Below are 13,642 nucleotides of genomic sequence, written 5' to 3' on the forward strand. Positions count from 1 at the left end.
ATATTTTGGCATTTTAAGTGTTATACATGTATTAGTATTTGCGATGAAAAATTAATGCAATTCATAAAATATTTTGTAGACTAAAAACTGTCAAATGTCAATCTTGTTAACAACATAAGCTGTATTACTGAACCAGTAAAATTTACATTTTTTTTAAAAATGTCCCAGATGTTCCAAGATTATAATCTGTTTCTCAAGATTATAAACAACAGCATGCACATCTAAATTCTCAGAATTAAACTGTCACATAGAATGAAAAATTTATTTCATATTGAGTTAGAACAGAGTTACCAAATTCATGAAATGAAAATGTCAAGACTTATCCAGGCAACAACACTGACACATACTTATCCAGACATCACCACTGACACATACTATTTAAGACTACATCACTGACACATACTTATCATGCATAACCACTGACACATATTTATTCAGTATACACCACTGATACACTTATTCAGTCTATGTTGCTGAAACATACTTATCCAGGCTACATAACTGATCAGTATACACCACTGACATACTCATTCAGTCTCTGTCACTGACACATACTTATTCAGTCTACACCACTGACATACTTAGCGAGGCTACACCACTGACATACTTATTCAGGCTACACCACTGACACATACTTATTCAGGCTACACCACTGACACATACTTATTCAGGCTACACCACTGACACATACTTATTCAGGCAACACTACTGACACAAACTTATTTATGCTAAACCATTGACACATACTTATTCAGTCTTTTCCTCTAGATCTGACACATACTTATTTAGGTGACACAACTGACACATACTTATTCAGTCTACGCCACTGACATATACCTTATTTATTCATGCTTATTTCTGAATCATAATTTAGTCTACACCACTGATACATACTTATGCAGGCAACACCACTGACACATAACTTGTCCAGTCCATGCCTAATCAATTTGTATATACTACTTAATGTTGTCTGATCTATTAAAGATCACAGGACAATGGATAGATGATATAGCTTCACTTCATTTATTGAATGCTTGATAACGGCTATCACATTAATGACTTAGCGATGATCAATGGTATTTAAAGTTGGATTACACTGCATTGTTAACCGAGAAAAAATCGGATGAATTATTTATTCCAATTTGTTCTGTAGTATTCAATATTAAAACAAAGTAAGGAAACGGGATATGTTCTAGTAAAACTGTCCTCAAACATTTTAATGATTACCAATAGATGAACAAATGTTTGTTTATTTAAACGAATTTTAAGGTCACACGTTCAATGTTTGTGTAGTTGAGTAGCATGTTGTAAACTGATGAGTTTTCAGTCAGAAACCAGGAAAGCTTTTTATTCTGTTGATTTAATCCATTTCTTCTGATAATTGCCATATCATGCTTTGAGGATATGTGTGTGTGTTTTATTCTATTTATTATTTCTTTTAAGTACTTGATTTGGAAGATGTCAATATATCTGGATTCTTTAAGTGTAAAGCTGCACAAGGAAAAAGGGAAAAGCAATTTTTATGGAAAATATTGAATATATCAAAGCTGCTGTCAGGAATAAAAATTAGGTGACCCCAATTTAAACAGAAAAAGATGAAAATACAGACTGATCTAAAAAATGTTGTACAGCACAGAAAACTAAAAATGAGTTTAATATATATAACTACTTTAAAATCAGCCTTTGCCTAACTGTTTTAGTGTTAACCTGACAGGAAAAGATATTTAATTTTTTTCAAAATTTCTATGAGGCCAAAAATAAAATATTGTTTGTTTCCCCTCCCACCACCGACCCAGTAGAATCGCGGTGACTCGAAAAATTTTATTGGCCGTTCTTGCCCCAAATTTTTTTTTTGCTATGTTGGTTTTTGGTGATATCTTTTAGATGCTGTAGTAAATGTGCATAGGTTTTTTGTCATACCTTTCTTCTGATGCTGTAATCAAGAAGCATTTTAAATCAAAGCATTTTTGCATTGTAGCGTCTATATGATTCGGAATTAAAGAAAAAACAAACTGCCTTGCTACACGATTTGTGTTGTGTGCAAGGGTGATATTTGAAAATAAAATAATCTGAAGCATCTTTCAACCCACTGAGTGCACCTTGATTGGCTTTGTCTTTTACCTCTGTTCCTGTTTAAAGGATAAAATCTTTGAGTAAAAATGGTCTGAATCGTGCTTTGAAATCAATCTACTTTGTCTTCGACTTTAAATAGGTTGGACACAAGTCAGAAAATGTTGGATACATGAATTTCATGCTTTCACCTCTTGTGTAAACAATACCAGTTTAAAATAAATGTGTTTTTATTTTTCAATTTATGGCATGAAATTTACAAAAGGGCACGTTTTACGTTATAACTGCATCAGTTGAATTTGTAAATACTTAAAGTATTCTAGGAACAACAAAACATATAAGTGAAGCCTTGTTTTTTCTAGAACTCGAAAAAACATGCAAATCTTTTGTTAGGAATTAATTGACCAAGCTGCATGATCCAGATGCAACTGAACATAACTGAATTATGGTCACTGCTATTGAAAATTTTTATTCATTAAATTTTAGTTTCCATGTTATTAACATATCTTTTTGTCATCTTATAATTGATGATCAAGGTATTAATTGGTAAACAGGAATTGTTTTGTTGTGAGTTATGCATCAAATTAGACTTGAAATAAGCTTGATTTTTAACTTATTAAACACTTGCTTTCATTACACATTGTTATCACATGAAGGATGTGTGCTTTTGTAGATTTCATACCATAAAATGAATAGGAAAAAGGAGGTCCCTGTATACTGTTTTTAACATCAGTAAACTGGGGTGTACACTGAATACAGGGAATACCCCACTTTTCTTGACTTATCTTACCTGTTGAATTTTGTAAAATTCAATATAGAAAAATTATATCAAGAAATAAAATAAAATAATTTGCCTACCTACCTACCCATACCCTGATAACCTCAGTCGGGGAGGGGAAACAGATATTTTTAATGTTGGCCTGATAAGTTGTTTCTACTCCTCTGTTGGTACCATGATGTTATTAGTTAATGATGAGGGAGAAGGGGGTTAAAGTTAATGATGGGGGAGAAGGGGGTTAAATTTAATGAGACAACAACTCAATGACACAAATAACCAAAAGACATCATGGGGTTAAATAAAAACATGGTAAGACAATATTCCATGATGTATGCATTAAACTAGTGGTGCAATGAGAGTTTTTTTTTCTATTTTTGATGGCCTAGTTGGGGCTCAGATGAAGACTGTTAAACTAATTTTATTTCTTTTGTAACATTTCTAACACCATGTCCAAGAGATACAGCATAGTTTCAAAGACAATGAAAACAAAATAAGATATTGGCAGAAAGCTAGTATAAAATTGTATAAAACATAAAGGTGACTGTGGGTTGGTTACACTACCCCGATCATTTTTTACTTAAAATGAAGTAGTTTAGGATATTTAGTTGTGACATAACAAATTATGTGTCAAAAGTTTCTGTTCAGAATTCTTAGAAGTTTATATTTATAGATATGTTTATTTTTACCTTAAGTAATTTCAGTAAAGTATACAACAGGGATTAGGCAATATAGGAAAGGTGTACTGACATAAGTAGTCTCTAAACACATTAGCTCCAAATGGAGCTTTCGTTAGTAGAAGCCATATTAACTATGTGTATCAGTGAGAAAAATGTAAAAGCATAAAAATATAGTATATATACCAATACACATAATTAACAGCGCCTGGTGATGTTTTATAGCCTGACCGGTTTCGGTCCGAAACGGACCTTCATCAGAGGCAGAATGATGGATTAATGTTTGCACCCTATTTATATAGATATGGTAACCGGCGGTTGAGTTAATCGGCGGTTGAGTTTACCGGCGGTTGAGTTAACCGGCGGTTGAGTTATCCAGCAGTTTAGATTTAACTGGCAGTTTGTTTAACCGGCGGTTCAGAGTGAACCGGCGGATCAAAGTTATCCAGTGGATAATAAATAACATAAGTATGGCTTTTTGCTAACCTACGGTTACATATCTAAGTAAGTCAAGAGCAAAAGTCACACAAACCCCAAGAAATATTGGAATTAACCTTGGTGCTTTATCAGTAACTCCCCTCCACGTTGAAATGTTAAAATCTGGTAATGTCAAATACACTGGTAAATGGTAAATAATGACAGAAACAATGAATTTAATGAGGACAGACAAACCATACAAAGCACAGTGTTCTAGGATTCCCATTACCCGTTACCCAGGGTAAGTGGATTAGGACAACGGGTAAGTCATTTTTTAGCCTTTGTCACCCGGTGGTAAGTCAATTTTTAAGTTCGGGAAAGCCGAAAAACTCTTGAAATTTCCCGGTCCTCTTCAATTTTCCCATATCTGCTTTTTATTTTTATTAAATCACGAGAAAAAACTTTGATAAAAGATCGAAGATTTTGTCGATGTCTATCGGCGCTTTTATTCAAGCACTCGTTTACTAGGTGTAATCAAGCGCAAAAGAGACCACATTCTTCTCCTATCATTCTAAAAGTCGGTCACGGTGTCGGTAAAATCGGAAAATCCGGATTGATAACTGGTGCTTAAATCGGGACATAAACGATTTTTTTTCTTGTCATCGGAGGAAAATAAACTTACAGTTGCATTTATTATAGCTCTTAATAAATGACATAGTAATAACTATAACATATTTGTCAAATTTAGTAAGAAATCGTTTTTTTTAAATTTTGTACAAAATTCAATCGTATCCAAATCCAGCTTTGTTCAGACAAACTTCACAACATATAATTTAAAGCATGTCATAAAAGTTTTTAAATTTAAAATCTATGTGCAACAAATGACTTATCCTTAATCATTAATGTTCAGTGAATCAGCCTGAAAAATATTCAGTATTTTATAAAGAGCATGTCTGATTTTTAAAAAGAGTTGCATGTAAGTCCCTTATTTTTTTTACAGTGGATTATTGGTATGAAAGTCAGTGAAGTACTGTTATAGTTCAATGTACTTTTCTGGTGGTATAGGTATATAGTTACAATTAAGCCATATATTTCAAAACTTTTCAATACACTTTAGTCATCATTGCTTCATACAAAACATCATTTGACATCACAAAAAAGGGTACTTTCTGAAGCATGAAAAAGGTGCCAGGAAATGGCTAGAATGCAGGATTTTGCATCATTTATCCCAGAGCTTATGGGGGCCTTGAGCGGCCCCCAGACCCCCAGCCATAAGGGCGGGCGCTTTGCGCCGTCCGCATTGGTTGGCGGATTTAACTTTTAGATGTGGGTAAGTAATTTTTTTATTGATCTTACCCGTGGTAAGTCAAGGTGCCAAAAAAATCCTAGAACACTGAAAGCATATAGCCAGATCAAATCATTATAGCCATCTAGAAACTTATTAATTTGAAAACTTCAAATTTGAATGTTTTGAAATACAGAAAATGTTTCTATAAAACAGGAAAACATGAACCTCTGTATATTTTTATGGTCAGGTTCTTTTTTCTCTTGCATTGTCAGAAGTTTTAAAGCTTGAGTATTCTGTCTGTGAAGACCTAGGTGATACTGACCTTATATCCAATCTCTTGCATTGTCAGAAGTTTTAAAGCTTGAGTATTCTGTCTGTGAAGACCTAGGTGATACTGACCTTATATCATAGGATAGAAATGGGTGCCTTAAGCTTGTACCTTGTATAGACTATAGACATGCTTTAAGTTACCAAGTTTCCATGTCATATTATATCCATTGTCCTTGTAATAGAAGTAAGGAGATACTGATTGCCAATCAGGCACTTTTCCACAAGAGACCAAATGATGTGATTCAAGGTGTGTTAGCAATTACAGGTTACTGTTTGGCCTTCAACTATGAGAAAAACCCATACTGTAAAGTCAGTTATAAAAGCCCCCCAAAAAATGTGTTTAAACAATTCAAATAAAAAGTAAAACTGAGTGCACTCAGATTGGATGTAAATCTAAAGTATTGATAATTTGGTTGAATGTTTTTACTTAATGTCTAATTTCAGTACGATTACATGACAGTATACAAGATGAAGGTTGCCATTATTTAGTTTTTGATTTGTAAGTATACAGTTTTCTTGGCCAAATTATAGAAGAAAATCATGTTCTTTGTACATGTAAGTGCATGTATTGCTTTTCTATGATGATGTTTATATATGAATACATGTAAATACCAATAATTACTTTTTTTGCAATTTATTTTCATTATTATCTTTATGTGTTGATTTAAAGAGATTTTTTATTTGACTGGATAAATTTAAACATTCTTCAGTTTTTCAGTCCTGATTTAAAACTTCCATTTTACTTACCACCGTCCAGATACCAACAAGAAGTAATAGTAAATTATTGGTTCATATAGATTTTCAGACATGATACAAATTACAACTGATCATGACATTGTTTCAAAAAATAAAAAAAATTGACGAAGAAAAATCATTCTCAAACACTAAGATTAGTTACTACTTCATATTTGTTAATAAAGTAATATTTTCTTTTTTTTTTCTTTTTAGGGTAACTGGTGGTGAATTATTTGAAGATATAGTTGCTAGAGAATTTTATAGTGAAGCAGATGCCAGGTATATTTATTTCACACACATACATGTATCTACTATAAAGCTTAAAACAGTCATTATTCAAGGATTAGAATATTTTCATTTAAAAGCATTTTCTTCACGCACACAAATTTCATTCATGTAGTTTGCAACCATACCACATCTCTATCTTTATATTTGAAAAATTAATACATGTTTATAAAGATTGTCTACCAGAAAAGGATAATTGATTTACAAATTTGAAAAAAAAATCAACTATCAAATAAAATTACTCCTTCATAGACTCTTTATTTTATGCCTAGTTTAATAGTGTAAATCTACTTTGTCAGACTTAAGAAAGATGGTTTTGGATTTTTCATAAAAAAATAAATAAAATAGAAACATATTTTCAAAGGTCTGGATGAGGAAGGGTCTTCTTAATTCTTTGATAACTTTATCCATTTTTCTCTATTCATTTGTTTTTTTTCCTTTTATTCTCTGTTTTTTATATTCAACACCCTTTTTTTCTGTATTCTTTTATGTTTTTGCCTTTTTTTTACTATTCTTTCTTACCTTTTATTGTGCACTTTTTTTTGCCCAATAAGGTGGATCGAGACTATTCAACTGAGCATAATTTCACAAATGAATTACCATGCACACGAAAAGTTTGTGACTATAAAGATTAAAATAACAAAGAATGCGGCACTTCTAACAGAAACTTTGAAAAGGCAGGAGCCACCTTAACCTCTTTTCTACAAACCTTCTCCAGCCCGTCAAATTTGTATACATAATTTTGATAGTTTAACATTAGTATATGAAAAGAGATACTTTCATGCAGACTTGTGCCTAATTTTTGTTGTTTAGAAGAGTGCTATACGAAATCATTTTATTTTAGCCATTATACATATTATATATCAGCAAAATATTCTCACTTGCAGTTTGAGAGGCTTTAGATTTCAAATTCTTATTTGAATATTCTCCCTGACTATGCATGGATTTTGTTTCAGACAGGCTGTGTATATACTACTGAAGAGTTATGAGAGATTTTCTTGAATTCACTTTCATAAATGAATCCAGGTACATTCAGAATAATATGTAAACTTGATCATTTCAGTCACTGCATTCAACAAATCTTAGAAGGTGTAAACCATTGTCATCATAATTATGTTATACACCGAGATTTAAAGGTTGGTCTGCCGTCCAGTTCTTGTTGCATGTCCCCCGCTGGCCAGTGATACTGTAGTCATATGATTTCTTAAAGCTTAATGATTTAGGGTTTTGTGGTAGTGAAGACATAGCAAAGCTCTTTAAATTTGAAGAAAAAACAAAATATGCAAATTTCACCTTCAGTGTTTGATATAGAAGATGATTGTTTTCCCTAATAGGGCCGGAACATTGTACAATATTGGACTATTTTAGACAAAAACAATAAGGTACTAAGTGCAAACAGTTTGAATATACATTAATCTATATAAGAAGACAGTTCTTTTATTGAATTTCGGTAACAAATCTTTTTATAAAGAAGCTTTTAATGATGATATGAGTAAGTCTGGAAAAATAATTCAGTTAATAATATTTTTCATTATAATTTCTATTAAGACATGTGCTAAAGATATATGCAGACTACATATAAAAGCTATTTCATATCAAGTCAATATCTCTAAAATATAAATTTGATGTAAGACTTGTGTTCATTTAACTAAATATATATACTCTCATGATTTTGATTGAAAAACAGTGGACATAATCAAAACTTATTAAAAGAAATTGGTTCAGATTCTATAAAAGATTTTGTCACTTTCCTGCTTGAAGTTGAAAATATCAGATAAATTGTTTAAAATAGAAGTTTAAGGAATTGACGTGTGATAGAATAGTAATTGATATTTCCTTTACACAAATAATCCTGACTTTATCCATGATACTATTGATGGAAATCATGTTGATGCAGGTATTTTTTTTGTTATTTAGTAACAATTAATAATAAAATCAATATTTCATGAGTTAAGTTAGGCTTAAATTACGTAAATTAATTAAAGGCTAAATTATAAAATAAAAGAAAAAAATCCTTATTAAATTATAACTTAAATGTAGGATTTTTCGTATAAGCGCCATTACCAAAATTATATATGAAGCAGATTCTTCATAAATAGTTTTGTGTTTGTTGTCAGACGTAAATTTCTGCAGTTTTTCTACAGGACTTCTTTGCAAAGCTTAACTGTGTAGGCTGTTTTGCAGTATGGCATTAATTGCTAGCTTGAGTGAAATTGGAATGATTGAAGCTACAAATGGTTCATTTTTTTCTGCTTTGATATTAGAAAAAAAAATTATTTTTAAAGAAAATTGTTCATTAGGGATTTCATAAGTTAATGATTGGTTAAATAAGACATTTTTTCACAAAATCAGATTCTAGATAGGGATTTTGGTCTAAGGCTGCAGCCATGATATTGTTGTTTTTAATTCAAATTTTAATGAACTTTACAAGCAAACAAATTATAGGTAAATTACTAAAATTGAGAGAGAAGGATTAAGAAATCATATGGCAATTAACAAATGAATGTGCCTAACCTAATGTACAAATCATTCTTATGTTTAACTTGTGTTTTATCTCATAACACATTCATTTGACACAAAAACCATTTGCAGTACATTGAAAAAAATTCTGAAAAATTTCAAATTGAATTTTGAGAGATAATAAAATAGATTTTGACAAATATATCCCTGAGGGTGTTATGAGTTAGAAGATAAGTTAGTGTGTACAAGCTGACGATAGATTAGGCCGCATGGCCTTTTTCAGCTATTGAGCTATTGTAACATTGTAGTCTGGTAACTTGTTATTTCAGTCACTGCATGCAGCAAATTTTAGAGAGTGTTAACTATTGTCACGAACATGGAATCGTTCATCGAGATTTAAAGGTAAGTTACATGTCCTTTTTTGTCTTTTAACTGTTGTAACTCATGAAGAACCCATGTCAGTATTTCCTTTAAAATTTTGTAAATAATGTGTACCTACTGTAGCCCATTTGTTTATTCTACATTAAACTTCGTTGTAACATGTGGGCTATCCCATTAATCTTTTTAGGGGAGGGTAGGCAGATAATTTAATTTGGGATGCGGATCATGTGTCAATTATAGCTGTACGTCCATTTGATGCATGCAAACTTGCAGAAAGATGTTGATTGTGAGGTGAATGTATTTTTGAAGCCCCTTCCTATCCCAAACATACTTTAAATATAAATGTATTTATATATATATGACTTGTTCTTCAGTCTGTTTTCTTATAAATACTTAAGCAAATATTAGAAATATAATAAATTATATTGAAACAAGAGGATGTGGTATGAATGCCACTGAGACAAGTCCCAATGTCACGTGTGAAAAGTAAAAACAAAGTTTAAATTACATCCTTCAACATGCTCACACCAAACCGAAAGCTATTTAGGGCCCAAAATGACTAGTGTTAAAACAATTCAAACTGGAAAACCAACATATTGTAACGTTTTCGCTCTGTGTTGCTATAGCGTTTTCGTTACCCTGAAGTGAAACTCTGACCCACTGACAAAACTAGACAATTCGCCAGACAAACTAATACTCGGCAATAAATACTGTTTCAAATGACTGCTCCCTTGGGTTAACTCAACCCTGTAATCCAATAGATGTATTTAAAGATGCGTTAATTCAGAAGACAGAAATAAATAATTCGTTTAAAGTTAATGATTTAATGAAGTGTTACTATGATCAGTTATATATATATATATATATGTAATTCAGACAATTTCAATATTGTATCTCTTTTTACATCAGATCAACACAATAAATAACACTTAAATAGTATGCAAGCTAGTGAGTACTCTGGTCAAGTTCTATATACACATGTATTAAATAAACAATCTTATTAACAAGTAATTATAGAAATCTCTATAATTATATAAGTTATGTCGACTTCTCAAATGTATAAGTTGCGACTCCGGGTTTTACTGTACTTTTTGTGAATATTTGACTTCGTAATATATATGTAAAGAATCGTTAATAATTACAGTTTCTATACTATTGGTATATCGAGTAAATAATACAAGAATAACTTTAACTGTTACTTTCTCTGAAGAAAAACTATATTGACGTCTTATTGAATAGCGACTTTAAGACTCGAGACTGCGTCGGTGAGTCTCTGTATAAAATATGGAATATTTTATATTTCTGACTTTTCTGTACTTTTCAGTATATAACTTTTTGTACGTGTACTGATCTCTAATCTTTAGAGTCTCTTATAATATAAAATTATAAATCTATGTTTTACATAAAGTAAAACTCTGACAAAATATTTCCTAACCTTTTAAAAGTGCAAGACTCAAGTTGTAAGTTACAGTGAAAAAGGATTTATTATTAGGCTTGTGATTGTAAGCAACCTTTTGCCACGGTAGTCCGATCACGACTAACGCGCTCACTGGTAGTGCAATATATATACAACAAAAAGACTTAAAAGACTTCATATTGACGTCAAAAGCGACTCGAAAGACTCTATTTCAACGTAATATTGCCGTTCACGACAGTGCACTTTGACGGTTTACGGTAAAGCAACTCAAGTAAACATGGCGGACATTACAAGGAAAAAGAGAGACTCTGAGTCTCTAGAAACTTGACCAGGTTAACTAATTCACTCAATATAAATATATATAGAGATTAAAACAACATAATACAATCATCAACAAATATATAAAGGTAGGTCCAGTATAAGGAAATTCTGTATTTACACTGTACAAAAATAAATAGAAAGGCGACTCAGTTTCAGGGAGGACTTGACGTTATTTTTATCTTTGCTCAAGTTACTGTTCATAATAAATATCTAATATAACTTATTCTGATTAAAAGAAACATATTCAAAAATTTATAAGTATCCAATACGGTTTAAACAGAAATTTAATCTTATAAAAAGTGAAAAGGGGGAGGGGACTCAAACTGTTGAACAACGAGGCCGAAATCCATTACAATATAATAAACAAGTAATGAGAAACACTTATGTACCAGATCAAGAAATGACAACAACCAAACAACAGGTCCTAGCCAAGCACAGGTGCAAACAAATGCAGTGGGTTTAAATTTTTTAACAGGCCACAACCTTCACCCTAAACCTGAAACAGTGGTGTAACATTACAAAATAGAAAGACACACTATAAAATATCAATTGAAATGGCTGACCTCAATCAAAAAGACATATCAACAAAAACAAGTAAACATACACTGAACGAATAAATTTGATCTATGACACAATATAAAAACAAACTTGATTTTTTTTTTATCAGTCAAAGTTGTCAAAAATATTGAAATATATTGTACTATAAATGAGGAAGTTTGCAGTTGCATTATTTTGTGCTTAGCTAAAGCTGGAATCTTTTGTATATACCTTATTGTGATAAGGTTTTAACATACCTCATAAATACTTCAAGACAATTGCTAAATTTTCCATTGAAAATATTAATTGAACATCAACTTTTTTCGCAATAATAAAAACACTGCAATAATTTCTGAATTTACAGTATATATGTGTGGAAAAGGGAGAGAAAATACCAGTTGGATACCTATTTTGACAAACTATTGTAATTATTTTTTGACAATTTCAAAACTTGTACAAAAGAAAATGATGAAAAGGCTAGCTAGCAACTGTTAACAAAACTACACAGAAAACTTAAAGCAACAACCCCACCAAAGTCAAGGGTTTTTGCCAACACAATATACTAGTTTTCGAAATATAGGTTCACATAATTACTTGAAAATACCTGTAGTTATCAATTTTTTAGAAGACTTTTGCCTGGTTTGTGACAAAGTTGCCCAAATGGAGAAAACTTATTTTGCAGCAGGGAGACAAAAGTATATTTTTGTGATTAGGTTTCTCATATACAATGAGCAAAAGGTCAATTATTTTTTAGGAAACAATTGCTTTCAAGCAATCTGTAGACTTATTCCATTGACTCAGGTCCATGCCCTCACGTCACCCGTTTATTCTAAACATTAAGGAACATGTCAGATTCTTATGATTGTCTTGCCTTAAAAGGTAAAAACAAACAAAAGGATTGAACTTAAACAACTGTCCTATAATGTTCTTCTCATAATCTTCATGTTTCGATATTTCCCTTGACTTATATGTGTGTTTTAACAACACGGATAAGCAGTATTTATATAGTGTTTTTATAAATTTAGAAACATGTCAGAGGGAATTCCCCAGTTTTGATAAAATGCGAGAGTTCTCTGAATTCCGATAAATCTATTTCTGTCATATAAGAACTGAAGTGAAGTTTTTTTCTTATATGTCACCGTTATGAAACTGATATTTGATATTATACTCTCATAAAGAAATGGAGAACCATCTAGGTCGTTTAATTAACATTTGATATACGTTCTTGCTCCAAATCACAAGTCTAGGGTTTGTTTAGGTAATTATGCGCATGCGTATAGTTTTCTTGACTTCAAGGGGTATCAGATTGAATGGTTGCTTTGGATTCCCCACTCCATTGATTAATTTGAAACTCATGGGATCCTTTCATCTGACCTCCTTTCATAGTTTGAATTTTGACCCCACCCCCCATATTATGATGTCTCATATCAGTGGCGGATCCAGAACTTTTCCTAAGGGGGGGCCCGCTGACTGACCTAAGAGGGGGCCCGCTCCAGTCATGCTTCAATAATTCCCTATATAATCAACCAAATTTTTCCCACGAAAGGGGGGGCCCGGGCCCCCGTGGGCCCCACCCCCCCCCCCCCCCCCCCCCCCCTCCTGGATCCGCCTATGAATATGGAGCAAAATTTACAATTCATCATGAATCTCCTGAAAGAAATATAATAAAATAATGATCTAATTCATTTTAGAAACTAAAAGATAGAAGATCAATTTTTTTATTCTATATCAAGAGATTTGAGAATATTAGCCTAGTTATACCTCAGCTATTTCCAAAGACTTAGGGATTTATGTTTGAACATCAAAATGTCACAATCAAGTAACTAGGGTGTGGCATTTGTATGTCAGTATGCTGCATTCTCTATTTGTTATTCTAAGTTGGTCACCTTCTGTCTGGAAAGACATAAATAGAGATATCATGTCTGTAATCTCAGTGAATATAATGCCAG

At 31.9% G+C, this 13,642-nt stretch overlaps 1 protein-coding gene across 4 annotated transcripts in view; it reads left to right on the plus strand.

Annotated features, from left to right (window-relative positions):
• LOC139489592 (calcium/calmodulin-dependent protein kinase type II delta chain-like) overlaps nt 1-13,642 on the plus strand; it is an 89,842-nt gene that overhangs the window by 12,842 nt on the left and 63,358 nt on the right. For all 4 annotated transcript variants that reach the window (XM_071276173.1, XM_071276172.1, XM_071276174.1 and 1 more), the window contains exons 4-6: nt 6,002-6,056; nt 6,506-6,571; nt 9,367-9,439. In XM_071276173.1, the coding sequence (XP_071132274.1) occupies nt 6,002-6,056; nt 6,506-6,571; nt 9,367-9,439 (194 nt within the window). The remainder of the gene's footprint in view (nt 1-6,001; nt 6,057-6,505; nt 6,572-9,366; nt 9,440-13,642) is intronic.

This window comes from Mytilus edulis, chromosome 9 (assembly GCF_963676685.1).
Source record: "Mytilus edulis chromosome 9, xbMytEdul2.2, whole genome shotgun sequence".
Lineage (NCBI taxonomy): Eukaryota > Metazoa > Mollusca > Bivalvia > Mytilida > Mytilidae > Mytilus > Mytilus edulis.